The 21,900-nt window shown below is 28.6% G+C and overlaps 3 protein-coding genes across 3 annotated transcripts; all 3 read right to left on the bottom strand.

Annotated features, from left to right (window-relative positions):
- Positions 1-352: 352 nt before the first annotated feature.
- Positions 353-4,326, bottom strand: LOC145754905 (uncharacterized). The gene is made up of 7 exons (XM_082571070.1): positions 3,640-4,326; positions 2,543-3,451; positions 2,244-2,450; positions 1,457-2,113; positions 1,267-1,317; positions 1,059-1,121; positions 353-939 (listed from the first exon to the last, which is right to left on the bottom strand). Exons 3-7 carry the CDS (start codon positions 2,443-2,445, stop codon positions 890-892), a joined length of 1,023 nt encoding a protein of 340 aa, XP_082427196.1. The 5' UTR covers positions 2,446-2,450; positions 2,543-3,451; positions 3,640-4,326; the 3' UTR covers positions 353-889.
- Positions 4,327-4,629: 303 nt separating this feature from the next.
- LOC145755324 (lysosomal Pro-X carboxypeptidase-like) lies at positions 4,630-8,654 on the bottom strand. The gene is made up of 11 exons (XM_082571551.1): positions 8,464-8,654; positions 8,137-8,277; positions 7,835-7,939; positions 7,489-7,673; positions 7,115-7,294; positions 6,319-6,469; positions 6,084-6,232; positions 5,769-5,875; positions 5,435-5,531; positions 5,181-5,322; positions 4,630-4,969 (listed from the first exon to the last, which is right to left on the bottom strand). Exons 1-11 carry the CDS (start codon positions 8,569-8,571, stop codon positions 4,895-4,897), a joined length of 1,440 nt encoding a protein of 479 aa, XP_082427677.1. The 5' UTR covers positions 8,572-8,654; the 3' UTR covers positions 4,630-4,894.
- Positions 8,655-9,032: 378 nt separating this feature from the next.
- LOC145755498 (signal transducer and activator of transcription 5A-like) lies at positions 9,033-21,890 on the bottom strand. The gene is made up of 21 exons (XM_082571736.1): positions 21,754-21,890; positions 21,484-21,568; positions 21,116-21,269; positions 20,655-20,817; positions 15,077-15,166; positions 14,805-14,924; positions 14,482-14,581; positions 14,247-14,353; positions 13,753-13,910; positions 13,339-13,485; positions 13,133-13,229; positions 12,936-13,015; positions 12,739-12,826; positions 12,162-12,293; positions 11,893-11,985; positions 11,570-11,738; positions 11,299-11,458; positions 10,934-11,073; positions 10,468-10,608; positions 10,250-10,366; positions 9,033-9,988 (listed from the first exon to the last, which is right to left on the bottom strand). The coding sequence occupies exons 1-21, from the start codon at positions 21,853-21,855 to the stop codon at positions 9,903-9,905; spliced, it is 2,529 nt and encodes an 842-aa protein (XP_082427862.1). The 5' UTR covers positions 21,856-21,890; the 3' UTR covers positions 9,033-9,902.
- Positions 21,891-21,900: the final 10 nt, after the last annotated feature.

Raw genomic sequence — 21,900 nt, 5'->3', positions numbered from 1 at the left:
AGCACTTCCTAATCACATTTTCCTTATCTGTATAGCATATGGTTTAAACAACGAGAGACACTTAGCGTTTATTAGTTGTATATTATATTACATCACACAATTTTTTCTTGTCATAAACTAACTCACAACAACTAACAAAGCTATGTTTAAAATTTCCACTTTAGTATGTTTATCTTTGGTTTTTCATCATAAAAAGTAATCTAACCTTTTTCGTTTTGAACGTTTAAGTTATTATTTTTGCCGGCATGGCTTAACAACGTGAAAGCAACGGTCAACACTACATACCGGCCGCAATTTTTGCACACACGTGATTTCCATTATCTATATAGTATTATTTACACAGTTAATTATAAATATTGCATCAGAAATTCCCTATTTCCTTTGGTATTTTTTGTTCTAAAGAACACGACATCTTAACTTAAGAAACAGCTGATCGGCGCGACTATATTTCATACACAAGGCACAACGTGGTTGGCTCAAAAACCGATGACGTTTATTTACACCTCCGACGCCCACGTGCGGTTGTGTGTAATCAAGTTTTTGGACAATAAAAATGTAAAATTGTATCCCCAATTAAAGTTTATTTAAAACACAAGGGATGATCTTTTAAAATGGTGTTATCTGCAACGTGTGTGCTAATAAAGGTACATAGTAAATAATACATATCATATTACATAAAAAGCTTGCAAACTTAAAAGCAAATACTAAAAAAAGTTAAAAACAATAAACCCCTTAACATATTGCTTATATAACACATCCCAGTTAAAAAAGTGGGTATATTGATATGTCATTTATTTTAATATTTTACACTTGGTGTTGAAATTTAATAAAACTTTAATTTAAAAGTGTATTGACACTGATGCACAGCATATTTTGTTGTTAAACAAAATTATTTTTCTTTAGTTTTTGATGATTTTGGCACAACTTTAGATTCACTTTCTAAAAACACAAGTTACATTTTTGTTAAATATAAAGTAACACTTTTGAATATTAAATTTATTATAGTAAATTACCAAGTTTAACGATTGATTATAAAACACGAAAATAACTTTTCTTACCTGCTTTATTTTTCGCAGTGTTCTCGACTTCATTCTTTGCTTTTTTTTCACTGTTTTCTTGATCTAAAATAACAACAATAAAAAAAATTTAACAAATATAACAACTACATTGTTTATATTAATATTAGTTTTAATAAACATTTCGGTAACAAATTGTGATCTAAATTAAACAAATTTATAGATGACTTATCATCTTATGTAATAATACCTGTAGTAATACAAGATTTCTTCTCTCCCTTTTCTAAACCAGTTTCTTTATCTTGAATATATAAAAAACATTATTTAGATAAAATAATGTACATCATAAACAGACATTGTCTAAATTCTTTATGATAAGTAGAAATTATATTTAATATAAAGTAAAAATCAACAACTGAAGTAGGAATTAAAATACTGACTGGCTTCTTTTGGGTGTTCTTTGAAATCATGTTTTGGTGCATAATGATGGTGGTAAGTTAAGGTGGTAGGACCATTAAAAATAGTTTGATTTTCTATTTTTTGGTAAACATATGAGGTGGCAACCACATTGCTGAAAGATGAAGTTGTCTGTATTTTAACTTGCTTTTTAACTGGATTTTCTTTTACTTCAGTTGATTCAATTTCTAGTGTCACAGTTGGTGCACAGCGCTTGAGTGTTTTACTCGGAGAAATGTTAGGCATTTTATCAACTGATTTCCTAATTAAAACCTTTTTTGTAGCTGTTTTGCTTGTGGCGCTGGATTCAGGTTTTTGAGTCTCGGTTTCGATTTCTTTTAGTTCAGAAGACAGTTTGTCTTCTTTAACACTATTAGTATTCTTTGAATTAACATTACTTTTAATAGTTTCACGTAAAAAAGTCTCATTTTGAATATTATTTGGTAAAGTGTCAATATCAGCAGTTTGCTGTGAGGAATTTAAATTTAGTTTTAAGTCTACAGAAGATTTTTCTTTGTTTTCTGAGCTGTTTGTGGATAACTGATTCTTCTGTTTAGGTTCTAAATCTTGTTTGGGTTTTGAAGTTTCTAACTTGCTTTGATCTTTTGTTCTTGTTATTGATTTTTTATCTGAGTTCGATTCTAAAAAAAATATATTTTAAATGTAGGTGAAAAAAATAAAGGGGTAGCCTAGTAACAAATTGTATGATAATTTGGTTAAATTTCTCAATGTTGTGTAAAAACATCAGTGAAAATGGTTAAGAAATAATACCATTCCCCGGACTGTAAGACAATGGATGTTTTCCATTCTTCCAGTAAGTTTTTTCTTCCTTGTGGTTGGGTCCATTGATGACATATTGATTTACTACATGTTGGGTGTTGTATTGAGTTAAGTTGTGATTGTGACGGTTATAAATGTTTACATTGATTTTTGTCGCTTTTTCTTCATTTTCTTCTTTAATGCTGGTTTCCATAGTATCTAAATTAAAAATAATAACAGAGTCTTTAAATAAACCAAAACAGTTTTAAATATTATCAACAATTAAATATTATCAACAACATGTTTCTTACCTATTTATTTTAAATGTCTTTTTTTTCACAAATACCTAAATTTATACAAAATAATCTGCAAAACCTATTAAACAAATAAAAAAAACAATTTAAAAATTACAGACACGCATATAAATTTTTTTTGAAAATACCACCCCAAAAAAAATAAAAAAAAGGTGATATTTTCGATTAAAGAAAATTAAAGTACATGTAAGTATATATTTGTGGAGTGGAAAAACACAAATAATGCAGATAAACTTCTTATTCAAGCCATTGGAAGACTTCTGTCATGTTAGTATGTTTTTCATACTTACAATACTAACCAAAAGTATTTCAAAACAATAAGTTGCTTTGCATTGTTTGTGTTTTGCCACTCGCAAAAAATACTATCACAAACTTTAATTAAAATAAGTTACAGAATATAAGGTGGGTCAAAATGTCATGACAAACTTGAAATACCAAGATTTGATACCAATGTTAAAACCAGTTTAATATTCTAATAAAGCCAGTTTAAAAGCCAAATTAATGCTACTTAATTAATGATCAATGGTGGTCCGAGTTTCTAGAATCAAAATTGGATTTACCATTGAAATAAGTATATGCTTAATTTAAGTCAATTCAGTTTTTTAAAACCCACCCTAAAATGGCAGTGCTTTGCAACAATCAACCACAATGTTTACACTAATACAAACAATAGAAAACTTATCATTAAAAACTAATAGATAAAACATTTTTAAATGAATAATTTTATGAAACAAATCAAAATAGTTGAACCAAAGTGTTTAATTATAAAAACACTTATTTTAAGTGAATTAAAACACTAATTTTAAGTGCATTTTTAACAATGTTTAACTGTCTAATTGTTGTCCTGCTGTTTGATTAGAATTTCAACTTTTTGCTCTTCTTTTTCTTCTGCTTTCTTTTCGTTATCTATAAATTATCATTATGCAAATTTTTTAATTTAGCTTTGACAATTTTATGAAAAACTTTATGGTTTTGATTTAATTACTTGAATAATTGTTTATTATGCATGTTAGAAATATGTTTAAGGTAATAAAATTTTTTTTTACTAAATCGTGCATTAAAAGAATTTAAAAATTTATTTTCTTTAACAATACCTTTGATGACATTCAGTTCCTCTTTGCTATATACGTTATAATGTGTATGGTTATGCACATGCGTTACTGTAGTTGGCCCATTGAACACATTTTGGTTCTGTATTTCTTGCTTTAAGGTAGTAATGGGGAGGTTACCAGGCTTCGCAGGTAGCATCATTTCAATTGAATTTTGCCGTTTGATTTGTTTTTCAGGAGGCGCTTCAGTAACATCTGAGATCGGTTGTGAAGATCTTTTTAGTAATGTATTAGAATCACCATTAGCTAATAAACTATCATAGGTTTTATGATCACGTAAAAATATGTGATTAGGTTCAGAAGCTTGCGATGAAGAATTACTATTCACTATTTTTAAATTGATGCCAGTATTTATAGAACTATTATCTTGTGCGCCAGATTTTTTAGGAGATTCATTCATGGTTTTGTTTAGTCCATTTAAATCTCTATTTAGTAAGGTTTTATTAATATTGTTTTGATAGTTCAAAGATTCCTTCTCCAAAATCAGTTGACTTTTGAAAAAATATTTCACACTATAAACACTAACTCATCAAACAATTTTCAAATAAAAATTTTTACTCAAAATTCTGGGCAAAAAATAATATTCCTAAAAAAATAGCTTAACTGTTTTAACCTAAAACTTTAACAATATAACATAAATTTTGTTCAGCTAATTACATTAATTTATAACACAACCCCCTTTTTCCTACATGCTGTTTGTTTTATGTATTTACTTTTCTAAAAATAGCAGAATAACACCTTTTAAAAAGTTTTCAGGAAATTCAACCAGGTGATTATTTATTAGCAAAAGCACTTGGTACTTTCCCTTCAAGTTTCCCTTTAACAGTTTTTGTAGCGAAAAAAAACTAAATTCTCCTTAAGTTACCTGTTGTGTGTAGATGGATACGACTGTTCAGTTTCTAAAATGCCATATTTAAACTAAACGCTGGATGGGTAAAGCTTTAGTTCCTTATAAACCACAACATAGGAATCGTACAAAATGCTTTATTAAATCATGGTAATAAAAATGAACTTTGACAAGTACTAAACATATTGCACTTTTTTGAAATCAAAAATCTAGTAACAGTGACTTTAGTATATATGAACTATCACTTTATAATGAGCCTAAGATGCAGTATTTGTTTAAAAAATAAATGAAATATCTCATGATAAATGAAAAAAATCAAATGACTATATATCAGGGATTTAGTAAGATTTTAAAAGCCTATCTTATGTTGAAAATCAAACGTGTTTGTTCCATTTACTTTGGAATTTTTCTCCGATTTTGTGAGTTTTTTATCCAATTATTAATCTGCTGCATTTCCGTTTGTCTTGCCTAAACACAAAACCATAAAATTTAACAAAGACGCAAATAAACGATAAAACAAAAAAATAGTACGAATAGCCTTAAGCACTAACATAAAAAAGTTGTGAGTTTGAATTGTATTTAACCAATGTCACATACTCACAGAAGATATAATATGCCTCAAGCATTGAACAACCAAAATTTAAAAGATAATAATTTACTTTATCTAAGTGCTACTTACACTTATCACGTCTTGCGGGTCCTTAGGGTTAGAATGTCTAAGATCAAGATGGTGAGCTCCACTGTGTATAATAATAGCTATGGCTGAAGATGAAGGTGAAGTTAGTATTCCACCAACATGCCATGGATCTAACTCTCCATTGCTATAAAGTAAAACCAAGTGTTGAAAAAAACTTAACATATATAAAATAATATTCTTTTAAAAATCAATTTTTTGAATCTAGGTTTAGATATTTAAACTAGCATAAGACTTACGAAAACACGATGTTGCTTGCTGCTTTTAAATCAGAACCTCCAAAGTTAAGAATTGCCCAATTTGGTCGTGGTACTGTACCGAAGGCTTTCATACAATCTATATATAACGATTATTTTATTAAAAATTTCCAACAATGCAATTCTAAAATGACTAAACAATAAAACTATGAATCAATTAAAAGTCATTTTCTTAATTTCAATAAAATTCAAAAAAATAGACACCAAAAATCTTTCAATAATAAAAAAACAATGTACTGTTGTGCACTTACACATACATCTAAAGTTTAACCATACAGATTTTACTTAATTTCAATATACAGAATTATATTCTTACATGTTGCCCAAGATGCTTCAGTCCATGTAGCTACAGGAAACATATCAGTTATTCCATTGGAACAAAATGGCATCACCATTTCGGTGCAAGTCTGAAAACCCCATAAACTAAACAAAAAAAAAAAAAGTATAAAAATCAATTACAATAGTATGCTAATTAAAAGTCCTAAAAATTAACTGATTCCTAAACAAGCAAAGGTTAAAAGCAAAGGATAGCTGGTATCTTTAAACAAACTTATAAAAAAAAGCCTTTTACAAAAATTTCTCTTGGTAATTCAATAATGTAAAGCTTTTTAAGACTTAGTATCGAAGTTACCTGTTGACATTTTCACCAAGAGGACTTCCACCCAAATTAATACAAGTTTGATCACCAGTGTGGTTAAGTGAAACACCAAGAGCTTTTTGTAAGTCCACGAGTAAGTCGTGATCATTTAAACCTGGTGTGGAAATCGCATCACAAGTTACCTAATAAATCATCAAAAAAATGGTTTAGTAATGAGTATAACTTTAAGTTCACCCTCTATTTTAAAAATGGGTTATGTTATTCTTACATTAACAGGCCAAGCAGGCATGGGGCCTAGGAATGTTGCAGGGTAAGGGTAATCAACCATTGCCGTAGATGAAAGCGTATCTTGAATAAAAGCACTTAACTCGTTAGCTGAATTAAGAGGATTGCACAGTTTAAATATCTCAGTTAATTCCCTGTAATATTAATAAAAAAACTACAGTTGAAATTTATAAAACAAAAATTTAAGTTAACATATCGAATATTTATTTAAATACCAAAAACCACCTAAGAAATTATATAAAATGAATGTACATTATAATCGTTAATATAAAAAAAACATAGTGAATAGTAGGTAAAATATATACCAGAAAAATATTTGTCAATTTTTGATGTAAATAGCTTTAAAGTAATATAATAAACTTTGGTTTTTAATCTAGTGCAAACTTTTCATTTCTGGCAACAAACGTTTTAATGACGCTTAAACAAACTTGCACGATTTGGCACAAAATTTCCAAAATATCATGTGACATCAAATAATGTGATTGTTAGTGTCTGTGTACCAATGTTTTTTTAATTTTTGTGTTTTACCAACCTACATGTTATATTACGTAACATGCATTTATTGTTTGCGAATACTTATACTGGTAAACATAATATAAATAAAATAAATTTCGGGTAATTTTAATATCAATTTAAAGAGCTAAATTAGCTTTCTGTAGTTGTTTAAAAATGGAGTTCTATTTATGTTTTTAAAACATAATTAACCAAAATATATAATCATAAACACAAACAATAAAACATTTATTTAGGAAAAGTTGAAAAATTTTAAATTTACTCACTTTAGGCCGTCTTGTTTAGCAGCAATGCGTGAAATAGCAGGAAACGAATTTCTAATATTGCTCACACATGTGCTTCCATTTCCTGGCACTTGACTGTAGTCAGATGTAACAACTTGATTGTAGCTACTGCAATCAACATGATCAGGGAAGTATCTTACTGGTGCTGATCCAGCTATAGCCCTATACAAAAAAATCAACAATAATTTAAAATTTTAACCTAAGCTTTAAGAACATAAATACCTCCTGTATACTTTAAACTTATGATAACTGTATTGTAACTTTAATTGTAGCTTATGTAACTATTTATTTATAAGATTTAAATTTTAATGACCAAGCCTGAGACTTTAAAGTAAATATCCATACCATAAACTTACCCATCAACAATATGTGGATATTTTATTCGGAACCAAGCACTTAACATTCCACCATAAGAACCTCCGAATGTGATCACGGCAGAATCTTTGGCTCCTGGTAAAGTGTCTTTTAAATAAGTGATAAGGACGGCGTAATCTGCTAAAGCTTGTTCAACAGTAAATTGAGAAAATTTTTCCTTGTTGTCCTTATAAATTAAATAAAAATAAATAAACTTACAGTTTTTATTTTGAATATTTGTATAAATAAATTTTTCAGACCTACTGACCTAATAAACAATAACAAGCAACAAGATCCTATTAAAAACTTAAAAACTATAACAACTATTTGATAATAATGTATAGTTACCGCAGCTGGGGCTAAATTTCCATAAGGATTTGATTTTCCATAAAATCTGTGCTCAGCAAAGACAACAAGTGCTTTATAGATAGGTGCAATGTCCCACATGAAACCCTAGTAAAAAGTAAAATAATTTTCTTTATAATATAAAACAATAACAGCATAAGGGTTGTGTGAAATAGAACCCAGGACCTCTTGTAGTGAAGCCAATTGTTCTGACTACTACACCATGCTGCTGGTCAGTTAATTTATCCTTTTTGAAAGTATTTCTATAACTAATATTTTAACAATTAAAAAGCTGTAAGACTTACTGTGTTGTTAATGAATGCTTCTACATCTCCCTCATTCCCAGAATAAAAAAATATTGGTCCACTTCCTTTTTCCCAATATTGATTAGACACAAAAAACCGTTGCTTGTAAGTTGTATCATTCAATGGGTTGAAGTGGTCTATCTTTAAAAAGGAAAAATACTTTTTTTTACAATATGCTAACTTGAAAATAGTATATATAAAAATTTAAATTTAGTAAATGTATGTATAGTATAAATTTTTGCCAATTTTTAGGCCCTAAATAAGCGTATAAAAGTGTTTAGGTTAATTTTAGTAAGATTAGAAAAATTGTAAGTTAATGTGAAATACCTTCTGGTCAAAAAAACTTTCCGTTGGGTAGATGTAATTTAAGTTGGGATCCAAACCAAATACCAACAAGATATTGGCAGCTAACAACAACAGTTTAATACACAGCATATTCGTTTTTTTGCTAACTTTAGCCTGTACAATAACTAACCTAAACTCGTCAAAATATGAAAATACTGATCACGTGCTGTCGGTTGAGATCTCGTCGCTAAATGAGAGAATCACGAAATATAAACAAATAGAAAAAATAAATAAAATTTTTTTCTTTTTATAATCTCTTTTAATTATTGTTTATCCTCAATACGAGTTATTTTTATATATTCAGTTCTTAGAAAAATCCTGTAACGCATGCTATTATAAAAATTCTTAGAATTTATTAAATACGAATACCAATTGTCGGCAGGCTGCTGATCAGGCAAATAAAACAGGCCAATTATAATAAAAAAGTAGCTTCATACTTAAGTTGTAAAACAGCTCTACCCACATCTGAGATAATAAAATGTATATATGCCCCATTTTTGCGGACAGACTGATTAAAAAAACGGCCAACGTGTTTATTTAAAATACACGAACAATACATAGCTTACTTTAAAAAGTATAATTTCAAAATACACCGATTGCTTCAACTAAATACATGTACATTACTAAATTGCGGCAGAAATGATATTACACATAATTATAAACACAAAGCTATTAAATTATTCAAAATAAAAAAACCTAAACGTCCTCCAATTGTTTTCTGACAGGAAATATGGACATATAGTAACAATAAATAAATTTTGTTAGAGTTAGCCATAAATTTAATTTAAAAAATGCCAGTAACAAAGATTTCGTTTGATTAACAAATACATATTAAAACCGCATTTGATTAGAATAAAAAATAAACAAATTATTGAAACTTAATTAAAGAAAGGCACAATTACTGCAAACAAATGAAATTAATAAAAAAACACACTTCAAGAACAAAAACAGTTAAAAAGTTGTTGACTAATACACCAATTAATGATAAAAATTTAAACCTTTGCAGAATGGGAGAAGTTCTTTTACAATGTTATAATAAAATAAAAACCACACTAATTCAAATTTTAAATTAAATGTACAGTGTAAAATTAAACATTCAAGACATAAAATTAAACAGAAACTAAAACATAAGAATTACTAATAAATAAATTAGGCAGAAATTCATTTTTTAACTAAGTTTTTTATGTAATATTTTCGTGAGAAATTAAGCTTATAAATATTGCAAGATTCAAAGCAATGCTGATAAAATAAAAAATTGTCACGGAAATGGTTCTAAGTCACAAGTGAAAAAAATAAAAAATCTTTGGCCGATTTTTAATGTTCGTAGTAAGCAATCTGCGAAAGTTTTTGGGTTCAATTTCTCAGAAATTATCATAAAAATCTTCCTTAAGATTGTTGTAATATTTTTTTACTTAAATATTTTACGATAATGATTGTGAGTCAATGCTGGGTGAAGGTGAAACTAGGTTGTTGTTGTAAGACGGAGATTGAGCTCCAAAGCTATCAGCTGAAAATAAAATGTTCAGTTTAAATTAGTGCAACTTTAAAACTCAACGAGGTTAAGATAAACCCTGTCAAAATATCCGTCATATTACCATTTAACTGGATAGTCTTATATATAAACAAACAATTAGTAAAAACCATGTGAAATGGGATTAAGTGCATCCAAAATATGCAAATATGTGTGGAATATTGACAAGACAACCAAGATTAACAAACCATTTTGCATGGTATATACTTATTTAAAATTCTACTAATAATAACTTACTAGGGGAGTTGACAAAGCTGCATTCGCCCTGCCTTGTAAAACCATCTTGAATGAAATTATCAGCTGTTGCTGTCAGTCTTTTGGTCACATATCCATCAGTGGGTTTTCGAACTTTTTCTAAAATCAGAAGAAAAAGATAAAATGTATAAATGGTTTGGTCAGAGAAATTAATGTAACAATATATCTTGTCTTCTAGAAAATAAAAGAAGTAAAAATACTTTGAAAAACTTGTTGTTTTGGTATGTTAGTTGGATGAAGGTATTTCAGGTATTGTAAGTCATTAACAAGTTCGGGGATTTCCTTCTGTGATAAATCTTTGATCAGGTCAGGTTCCAAATGTCCAACTTCTAATCTTCCCCCTTGAAAATATAATTTAAGTCAATTCTATTTGTTTTAAATAAAAAAAATTCTGATGCCTATTGAAAAGGATAAAAAGGGTTGCTTTTAGTTTGGTAAGTTAAACATCTACAGACCCAAAATGCAAATTGGAACTTATAATAAATGCCTGTCACATTTTAAAATCATAATTAAAAAATTTTGAAAATTTTAATTAATGCCTATTTAAAAGGATAAAAAAGATTGCATTTGGTTGGGTTAGTTAAACACATTTAGAGACAAGTTGCAGAGCAGAACTTACAAAAGAAATGGTTGTCACATTTTGAAATTATAAAATAACTTTATTACCATGTTCTTTAGAATGAGAGTAACAAGAAATGGAGAGTCCTCCTGGTTGAGTGTCACTAAATCGAAACATGAAGGTCCCAGGCAAGCATTGAGTTAATTCTTCCAGGCAATCTTTCTTACTGATAAATCCTCGAATCAAACTAAAAACAAAGTGATTGTATGTTAAGAATTTTAAATAATTATAAAATGAGTACAAGTACAGAAGTTTAAATGAGAAGTTTTGTAGAATAAATTAACAAAATACACACAAAAGAATTGTTTAAAATATATATGCACATACATTAAAACTTAAAAAAATAATTTTCTACATTTAGAGACAATTAAACTTAAACAAATTAAATGTGTTTAAAATATACAACACTGACCTATCATTCCAGTAGGGCCTCACTAGATCATGAGCAACTAACTCCATAGTTTTGAACAACCACATCCAGAAAGTGAAGGGTAAATCGGGAAGGTTGTCGCGATTAAAATGGCGCCAACTCACCATCGTGTTATAACCTATCTTGCCACTTGCAGCAACACCTATAAAAAATATAAACTTGAGTTAAAAAGGCTGACTTAACAGCATAGACATAACTAACACTACTCTGATCTTGAATTGACCCAATAAGTTAAATTTAAAAAATGTATTACCGAACAATTTGTTGGTCAAATATTGTTGTGTTTTTTCTCCGTCAAGTCCGACAATGTTACGCTGAGTTAGGTCTTGTTTTTTCTGACAGTTTTTTACCCACAACCAGTGCAGGCTGTCCAATATCCAACCCCATGGAACTGCATCGGGTACAGCAAATGGAATTCGATTCTAAAAAAAATTAAATAAATGAAATAACTGTAACATGGAGTCATTTAAAACTGTTAAAACTTTTGAGATTATAAGAGTAAAACTATTTAAATTGTATCAAATTTTGCTTTATTTCTTATACATTTTAACTGTTTTCAATTTTTAATTTACATACCAACTCAGAAAAGGCATTATCCCAAAATACAGTTGCTTGTGCATCTGCTTCTTGTTTGCCGTGAGAGATTACAATAATTGGCAACGACATTGTCTAAAAATAAATAAGTAACTTCAATATCAAAAACAATAACCAATTTTTAAACAACTAGAATACTGGCAACAGTTACCCAAGAGTTTCTTAATTTTAATCAAAATAATAACCGGAGAAATACACGATACTAATCAAAATCAAAAACAGAGTTTCTATAAATATCTTAACTTTTATACCTGTGCAATAACTTCACATTGTGAGTTGGACGGGAATCGAACTGGGATTTTTGATCTGTAAATCATGCAAAACTTCTCTTCAGCCACAATTGCAGCTCTACCTCTGTCCCCACGCTGCCTCATACTTAAACTCTAAAAAACAATATTTTATTTATAATATATTGTAATACTATAGATGAGCATGTTTTACTACTGCTTACATCATCATAAAAACCATGTAGTAATTTAAAAATTGATTTTTTTTTGGTATTTTGCGAGATGTAATAGTCAGAACACTTGCTAGCTACACTACATGAGGTCAACGGTTCGATCCCCATTGCTTTCATGCAGTAGCGCCCCTGAGTGAGGCACTATAAACAGAATGAACTCTTGCTGAGCCAGCACTTAATCAGCAGCTTAGTTATAAGGCAACTATAATCTATATTATCCCAAACTGCCGAAAGCAACTCGAGACTGAGTAGGGATAACAGTTGTTACCTTTTGTTTAAGTTGTAAATTGACTTTTAATTAATGATTTTTGATTTATAATAAGTATAACACTATAATTTTACGTCTGATTGAAATAAATAAAATTTACCATGTTTCTCATTTGAACGTGTAATTGTCGGGTCTGTTCAATAAAATCTGATTTTGTTATATTATTTATGATTTTTCCAGAGCATTTTCTGTATAAAAAAATATAAAATTGTTAAAAAAATATTAGCTTCACACATTTTTGAATACATGTTTATATCTAAAATTAAAGGCAAGTATTAATTTAAGTTTTTCAATTACATTTTGGTAGTTGGTCCTTTCTCTAAGACTTCACAAGCCATTTCGGTGCTAATTAATGATATTTCTGTATCAAATCGAACCTGAAAATTAAAAATAACTGGGTTACCTTAAATTGTATACTTTTCTGTTAAGGCCCCTATGTAAAAATTCTTTTTTTAGGGATTTTTATAAGTAGATGAATAGAAAAAAGGTTTCACCTGCCCAAGTCCATCTCCGACTAAGTGTCTTAATCTGCATCCGAATTTTTTATCCTTCATTAACACTTGTGGGGGCTGTTTCTCCACTACAAGCGCACTTACGAAAAAAATTTAACAAAAGTTAATATTTCGTAAAAAAAAACTTTTTTTTAAAAATAAAATTTTTTATTTTTACTTTAATTAAAATATTTTAAGTTTTCAATTACTTTGCTACTAGTTCTTTGACAAAGCATTCATAACTATTCTGTAGTTCAGCTAGAATGGTTTGATCCTCGTTTATATCTATCTTAATATGCACCAATCCTCTAATTTGATCCAGGCTTCCATACAAGATTTGTGCCATTAATCGACAACTAAAAATAAAAACAAAAAATGTTTATATTTTATAAATATACAAAAAAAATTTTATTGTTTTTATGATGTTAGTAGCCTAAAAAATTTAATAAATTTAATCTTAATATAGGCTCAGTTATAGCAGGCCCATTTTAGAAAAGAATAATTTGTTTAATAACAATCACTTTATATTAAAAACTATTATAAAGTATTAAAGAAATTACAAATACAAAAGTTTTGCCTTAAAAAAAAATAAAAAAATAACCACTATAAAAAAAACTTCCTACCATCCCTCCAGCTGATCAATATCCGAACTTCCCTTCATTAATTTTCCATTTTCTGCATAAGCTTGCGAGCGTTGCCATGCCTTGATTTGTTCTTGTACACCCAGCCACAAAACCTTCAGTGGGGTGAGTATGATTTGTGCATGGCCGTTTATAAGTTGCTAAAAAGTTAAGAAAAATAAATTTTAAAAATAATAAAAAATGTTATGCTGCAAAAATAAAAGTAGTCCCATCTATAACAGGAAATCTCAAAAAAGTTAGGGACAATAATTTTTTTAAATAGTAAAAAAATATGTAACAAAAGAAAAAGTAGTTCCACCTATAATAAAAACAACCTTGGGCCCCCTAAAAGAAAAAGACCCACCCCTCATAACTATAAGCTTCCTTGAGACCACCCCTTTTAAAACATACCCCCTTTAACTGGTATTCTATTTTATAAAAAGTGTTGTAAGACCGACTAACAAGTGCAACAACAAATAAGTTAAAAGCCAAAATACCTGTCTTTCCTCAGTAAAAGTTGACTTCATACTTCTTAATATTTCAATGTTCTTTTTAACATTATTATCAGTTATTCTGCTTAAATCATAGCGGTCAAGTGAAGCAACTGAAAGTAATTAAGTATTCATATTTTACTGCCCTTTCAAATCAACATGTAAACCCCAACCAATTTTGTTTAAAGATTAGATCAATTTTAGTTTTTAAGTCAGATGTTTTTAAAGTAGTGATACTTACTATCTCCGTTAGTGTGCCTAAAAAGCTCCTGCAGATCGTTCACACATTTCTTCACCTTTCCTGTTATTACACAACTATGTTGCTCCAGTTCAGATAATTGCTAAAAAATATTAAAAAAATACTACATAAAAAAATATAATCTTAATGTAATAATTTCATTTACATTTAATCTTGTTACCCACCCACCTTATTTACCCCTATAAATACCCATATATAAATGTTAACAGCTCCAATACCTAACCCAAATTTAACCCGACCAAATCAGTTTTAAGTAACCCCCAATTTTGGGTCATACCTTCTATGTTTACACCCTTTAAACTCACCACTAATATTTGTTGAATAAATCTAAAATCAACTGGAGTCTGGTTGTTTTCTGCAATTACTCCAACCATATTATTCTCCTCAAACATTTCATGATTGTTCCCTTGATCACCTCTTATTTGCTGAACAATTTATTTAAATATTTCTTTAATTTCGTTTAAATCTAACCCTGACCCAGTTTGGGGCTTAAATTTATCCAAATGCCATAAAAAATCAGTTTAGTTTAATAATATATTATGGTAACAGAAACTGCTAGTTTTAAAGCACTGCTTACCTGCTCCGCCATTTCTATTATGTCTTTTTCTTTTTTGAGTAAATTTAACATAAATTGAACGAATCTTAAAGGGTCTTGCATATACCGATTCTGAAATCAAAATAAAATGTATTTATAGCAAAACAAATATATATTTACACCTACACATCAAAATCTATTTATTTAAACATATGCTATCACCTTGAATTTATAAATAACACTTCAAGGTTTAGCGAACAAGAAAAATAAAGGTTTTATTGACTTTGCGTTTGAAGGTGAACTAGGTATTTACTTTTTCAGGCACTAGTATTAAATTTCCTGTTTTTTGCCTAATATTTATTGCAAAATTGTCCCTATTGTGTATTTTATGCCTCTTCTGTTGATTTAAGTAAAGAAGAAACAAACATGACTTGGTAGAAAATTCTGTCTTTCATGTATAGCAAGCGAAGCAGAAATTAAATAAATGATTTCATTTGTTACTTGTTAAAAATAATTAAGATTCAATAAAGTGAAAATTATTTTGCTTATTGAAACTATCTTACTCCGCTACAATTTTTTTACTTAAAATCACAAAATTATATAGACAATTCTAAATATCGGTGAATAATGTTAAACATATACAGATCTTACTTACCAAGAAGTAAGTAATACTTTACATAACACAAATACCTATCTAATCTTTATGATTTATCAGAAGGCAATACTAGTTAAAAAATCATACCTTACTTTCTTTTTATTTTTTCTTTAAAATTTAATCATCAATATATCCACCAAACATAATGAGAATACATTAAATTCTATTTGTTTTAAGATATAAACAATTTCTATTCTTAGAGACAACAATATAAAATCTCACACTACATTTAAACAAAAAATCACATAGTAAAAGTGAAACTGCAATAATTTAAATATATTCAAAATAAAAGATTATTTACAACTATTATAAAACTGATTTCATACCAAAAACACTATTATCATACCAAAAACACTATTATAAAAGGTTAATGTCAGTTTCACCAACGCCTTAACAATACATTATATATTAACTAACCAAAGTAAACGCTCTTGAAAACCAAGTACATTTAGTGCGCCACATTACCTTTATTATTAAGGCACATACTCTCACACCATACTAGTTAAACATTAACAAAACGTTAAACTAAAAATAGAAAATTCAGTTTGTTTTGAGCGTTCAATTTTCTTCATTACTTACTCGAACTACAACATCGAATTAATAGCGTTCCATACAGCGTTATTATAAAAATTACTCGACTCTATTTTACTCTCTAAACTGATATAAATGCTAAACATAACCACATATAAATAGAAATTTTTTTTTTCTAACATTATTTTGCCTAAACTATATTAAACATAAATACGACGTTCTATCTATACTTTTAACGTTACATTAACGTCAATAATCGGGCTTTTTTTTACCCGAAAACGTAAATTACGTCGGTTTAAAATTAAAATACGAGCGCCCTACCCAAAAAAATTTGCATGCCGACCAAAAATAAAACGAATATAATAAACTGTTTTTCATATACAACGTAATACCTATACACGGTCCTAAGATTCATTCAATAATGCGGTTTTCTTGCACTTAATTCCCAGTACTAGAAATTAGATTTAACCGCATACGAGAAAGGACTCTTTTTTTAGAACTTAAAATATATTTTTCATATAAGAAAACAAGTTTTAAAACAAATTCCTTAATAAAAAAAATTACTTTTTGCTATATCGTTTAATCTTAAGCTAGTGTACTTGGAATATGTAACACGCCTACGTTTGCTACAGTTTAATTATTTGATTTAAAATTCTGATCAAAATCTACGAGTACTGCGAACTAATATATTTACACTTTACACCTCTTATACATACAACGTGTTTGCTCAATCTGCATACTAAATTATGCGAGCAATTACATATGCATAACACATAACAGGAATTTACCGCTAACTATAATTAACCAAGAATGTAAATCTTGATCCTCAAAATACCCGCAAATAATCTCAGCTGAATTACCATTTACTACCCACTATGTTTCGATTTACAGTTCCTAGAACTAGTAATGAAGCGTTACTAGCATAACATAAACAGTCTACTGTTAGCGTCTTTAATACACTTACTTATGGGCTTACGTAACTTACCCAAAATAGGGCGAACAAAAGCTAAAATATTACTTTGGCATTGACTCGGTAATTTTATAAAATTTCAAAAAAACGCCGTTAAAAAAATGAGCTCAAATTTATTAAAAAAACTTATTACATCCAGAACTGCCATTTTATAAGATAGTAACATTGACTTTAACGCAGCCATAAAAAAAATTGCTAAATTCAAGCAAACTTCAATATTTTTGCTAGATGTGGTTAACCACCGGTAAACGTTACAGTAAAAGTAAGGGTTATTAATGATACAGGAGTCGCTACATTATAATAATTCGCTGAATTATTTTTATCACGTGTCGTTTTTTACATTCACTGTGAGGTCGAATTAGTTCACAAAAATTGCAAATTAGCTCAAAAACTAAGTTCCTTTTCAACGTGTTTTGACGTACGAAGTAACGCTTTTTTGTTACATTTTAAGCATGAAAAACGGTACTAAAATAACAGTTTGTGTCTGTACTATACAGTCTATTTTACCAAACATGACTCTCTAACGTGCCCACGTGGGTAGGCACGAGTTAAAAATACACCAGATGATGACGCTATTGAGGTTGGTAACTTACTTAAAACCTGGTCTGGTAGTGTTATATACCGGCCATGACATCAGGTTTCAAGTCAAAAGACTTCAAGTCGCAAACCATGCCACACTTTTTGTCTTTAAGCCCTGCGTTAACGGATCTTAATAGACAACCTTCCCCAACGAAAAATTAAATTAAAATTATTTTAAAGTGGGTTCAAATACAAATATTAAACTCATTTTATATAAAGAGCAGCTTTTTATAATGTCACAAATATGAAACTCTCGTAAATGGAGAAATTAAAGTGTGTAATTTTAACTGTAAAGTCGTAAAGGTTAAAGAGAGTTGAGACTTAATTTATTACCATTTAATTCAAGTTCCCATAGTTTAATTATTAATTTTCGAAAAAAATTTATTTTATATTTGTACAATACACGATTGTAAAAAAACATTTTGCCATTTATACTCATAGCGTAGCGTAACAAAAAGAAAAACGTTAGTTCGACATTTTGTACAAGTTTCCGGTATCTATATATAACTTCATCCCAACACGTTAATTTATTTCTTCATTCCCAGCCACGAATGTTAGTTCGATCCGTAACTAGTATGCTCATCCAAGCATTTTATAACCAGTATTAAAAAATGTGTTTAACCCAAAAAATTTGACGTTTTTTACGCTTGTTGGGGTAATATGGGTAGGCGTACGCCTACCGATTATACAATGGGTAACAGGCTTAAAAAATAATTATTTTTACAGGCCAAATAACTATCCATCTAAAGGGCTTATGCGTTATGACACCAGGCCTTACATTTTTGGTAATTTATTGTATAACAATTTTGAGCAACCTTATATTTTGGTCCGTGATAACGGATAGCGTTGAAATCACCGTAATCGGTTTATATATATTTTTTTTTATTTTGGTTTTTCGCACATTGATAAAAGTAAATAATAAATATGATATACAACTAATATTACAACAATGCGACGGGAAAAAATGACAAAATCAGTTTAATGATTTAAAACAAGCCAAAAGTATTAATGTTTACATAAGGATTTTAAGTATGTTATGTCATGGTCACCAAACCCAAGGCCACCAAACCCAACTTTTTCAGAAGAGTTAAACATTTATATATAATTTGTTGTGTACTTATTGTCGCAATTTTTGTGTTTAGTTAACGGGACATGTTTGGATAGAGCGTTAGACTTAACCACGTGGTTAAGCGATAATGTTTAAGTAGAAGCAAGGTCATCAACATTACGGAAAATTTAATCTCAATCCACACAATGATATCACCGCAAATATATTTCTTTCGAAAATAAAATAAAAAAGGAGGGGTTTCTAATAATCAACAACATCTGTTGTTTGGTATATAATTTTTTGTGGACACAGTTTCGATTAAAAACAAGTAAAAAACACAGCTGATAAAACAATTTGTACGATTAAAAAAAACTGTTTAAGCGCATACCAACTTAACGACGTTTTTTACACGATTTATAGTGAGCGCAATCTAAAAGCAATAAAACACAATAAAAACGTGATTTTAATAAACGGTTAGTCACCAGAATTTAACAAAATTGCTTAACTGACATGATACTGTAATCCTATATAACCCATATATAAATACATTTTTCGTAATTTTTTAAATTTAGCACCACCACTGTCTCAAATTCAATAAATTCGGGTGCTATTTATGACGTCATGAGATAGAGATGTTAGCCAGTAATGAAATTATGACCTCACGACTACGTAGTAAAAGCGAGAGTAACTCGAAAAGCATTCGTTCATCAAAATTCGTTGCGTGACAGCAGTAAAAATTTCGGCTAAATTCTTTAATTAAATTTATCAGACATAAAAACTTATTTATAGTTTAATGCCGGCCTAAAATGTTTCAAAGAATTAGAATTTTTACTATTACCGCCATTACTTTCTTAATTAAAAAAACACACAACTTAAGATTTGGCAAAGTAATCATTAGAAAGCATTTTTTACAGACGACAATATTTTGTTTATATTTACAGAGTAGTAATATTATAAAGTGTTACATAACCTTTCCTTCACTACGGCTGTGGGGATTAAAATACCACATTATTTGTATAAAATTGTTTTTAAAATAACATTTAACCTTTTTATTTATATATTATGTTATGGAATTAAATGTCAAATGAGGACGGCATTAAAAACATTTTCAGTTTCTAAACAAAATTTAGTTTTAGTAAAAGGACATTAAATAAATTCCACTTAATCTTATTAAAAAGTTATTTAATGTAGATCAGAAAACTATATTTAAAGTTTGGTCAAATTTTGCAATGCCAGCAGTTTAAAAATTCGAATGTGTGTCATAAATGGGCTGATCATAACACAGATAAAAAAGTAATTTATCAAGTTCTTAAATTACTATACCCAAGATGTTAAGAAGCTATCCTTTTACACAAGAAGTTTAAAATATTTTAATATGACATGTTGACAACTAAAGTGTATATCATGAATAAAAATTGTTTAATTTTAAATACAAAACAAATAAGTTTGAAACTAGAATATAATACTGTGTTTATGTTAAGTTAAGAGATAGATTATTCACAGATAAGAAGACAAAACCACTTCTAACAAAAAATAAAATCAACTTGAACTGTTTTACAAAACAGGCTAACTGTGCTAAAATCACAAACCTAACTTGTTAAACAAACAAACTTGGAAGGTTAAGAATTTAAACCGGGTTAAATTGAATTAAGGCGAATTATTACCCAAAGTAAAATGTGGATTAAATAACTAGTAAAAATAAACAAACATTTCGGCAGATTAATTAAAAAATATTTAACTTACAATCTATCTAAAGCAAATTTCAATTTTTAAATATTTTTAAAAATATTTTAAATGTTTTACGACCAAATTTAATTTGTTTACTTTTATTATTTACCTCTAGTTCCTTTTTCCAGTTGCGCAGATTAACCTGGTCCTCCACAGAAGACTGGGTATTGTTTAATGCCTCATTTACCTTCACTAAAAGATCAGTGATAATTTTTTGACCCTGTCTGAAGTTAATGTCGCGAAAAGTGTGACTGTCTGTGTCTATAACATGCCTACAAAACAATTATTAAGTTTAATAAATAAATATAAGACATAGAACTACTTGGTGCTTTATAAAATTTTAAAATTTGTCCGTATTTTACATTACAACTCTAAAATAACATCAGAAATATGATAATTCTTACTATATACTTTAAATTTTTCGGGTACTAGTACCTGAGTAAGTAATTTTACATGACTAAATATTTGAGAAAATAATTTCATATGCAACAACCAAAGTATATAAGTAAATAATTTTGAATTAATGCCACAGTGTTTACTTCAATAACAAACAAAAAAAGTATCAATTACCAGCATTTCTTTTCAATTTCATCTGCAAACATTATTCGAAAAGCAATTATAAAGTGAAAATCGTCGTAAAGAGCTTGCAGCATCGTTGTATCTGCATTCGTTCCTTCAAAAACAGACTTCAATTTTCTCCACTGCTCTTCGTATGGGCTTTCCTCTAAAAAACAAAATATAGCAAGTTTAATAAGGTGTTTTTTAGATTGCATTTGCATGATAAATAATTAATTAAATATATGACTTAGGGTAACTTTTTCATAGAGATAAATGTTAGGTATTTAGGTATTAGAGACTTAATACCAAAGAATTTAAAGCTTCCGTAAAAATATTTTAGCAAAAAATTGTCTGGATTTTTACTAAGATTAGTATAATACCTAAATCAACCAAAATTTCTTCATCAAAAAACTGGTAAAGATCGCCTACATCAATGTTCAATAAATCATCAGAATCTTCATTACTCTAAAATAATTTAAAAACAATTTTAACAAATTATAAAATTGTCCCAAAACTCAGTCAATGTCTTTAAAATAAATTAAAATTTTTTTGCAATTTTAATATTATAAACGTTCCGGTTGTAGTTTCACAGCCTATAATTTACTTACGGGTATTTACTTAGCAATTTAGAATACAATATAACTTCTTACCAATGCTATATCATTTGGAGAGAATCCATTTGGTTCTTCAACTAAGTCTAAAGACTCCAATATAATATTAATAGAAGAATCAGTGTTGCTTATTTCATCCATTTAGATAACCTAATTTAACACAGATTCTCTAAAACTAATCATGTT

The sequence above is a fragment of the Corella eumyota genome, chromosome 6 (assembly GCF_963082875.1).
Source record: "Corella eumyota chromosome 6, kaCorEumy4.1, whole genome shotgun sequence".
Lineage (NCBI taxonomy): Eukaryota > Metazoa > Chordata > Ascidiacea > Phlebobranchia > Corellidae > Corella > Corella eumyota.
Note: the sequence above shows the minus strand (reverse complement) of the source record. Positions and strands in the feature narration are given on the sequence as shown.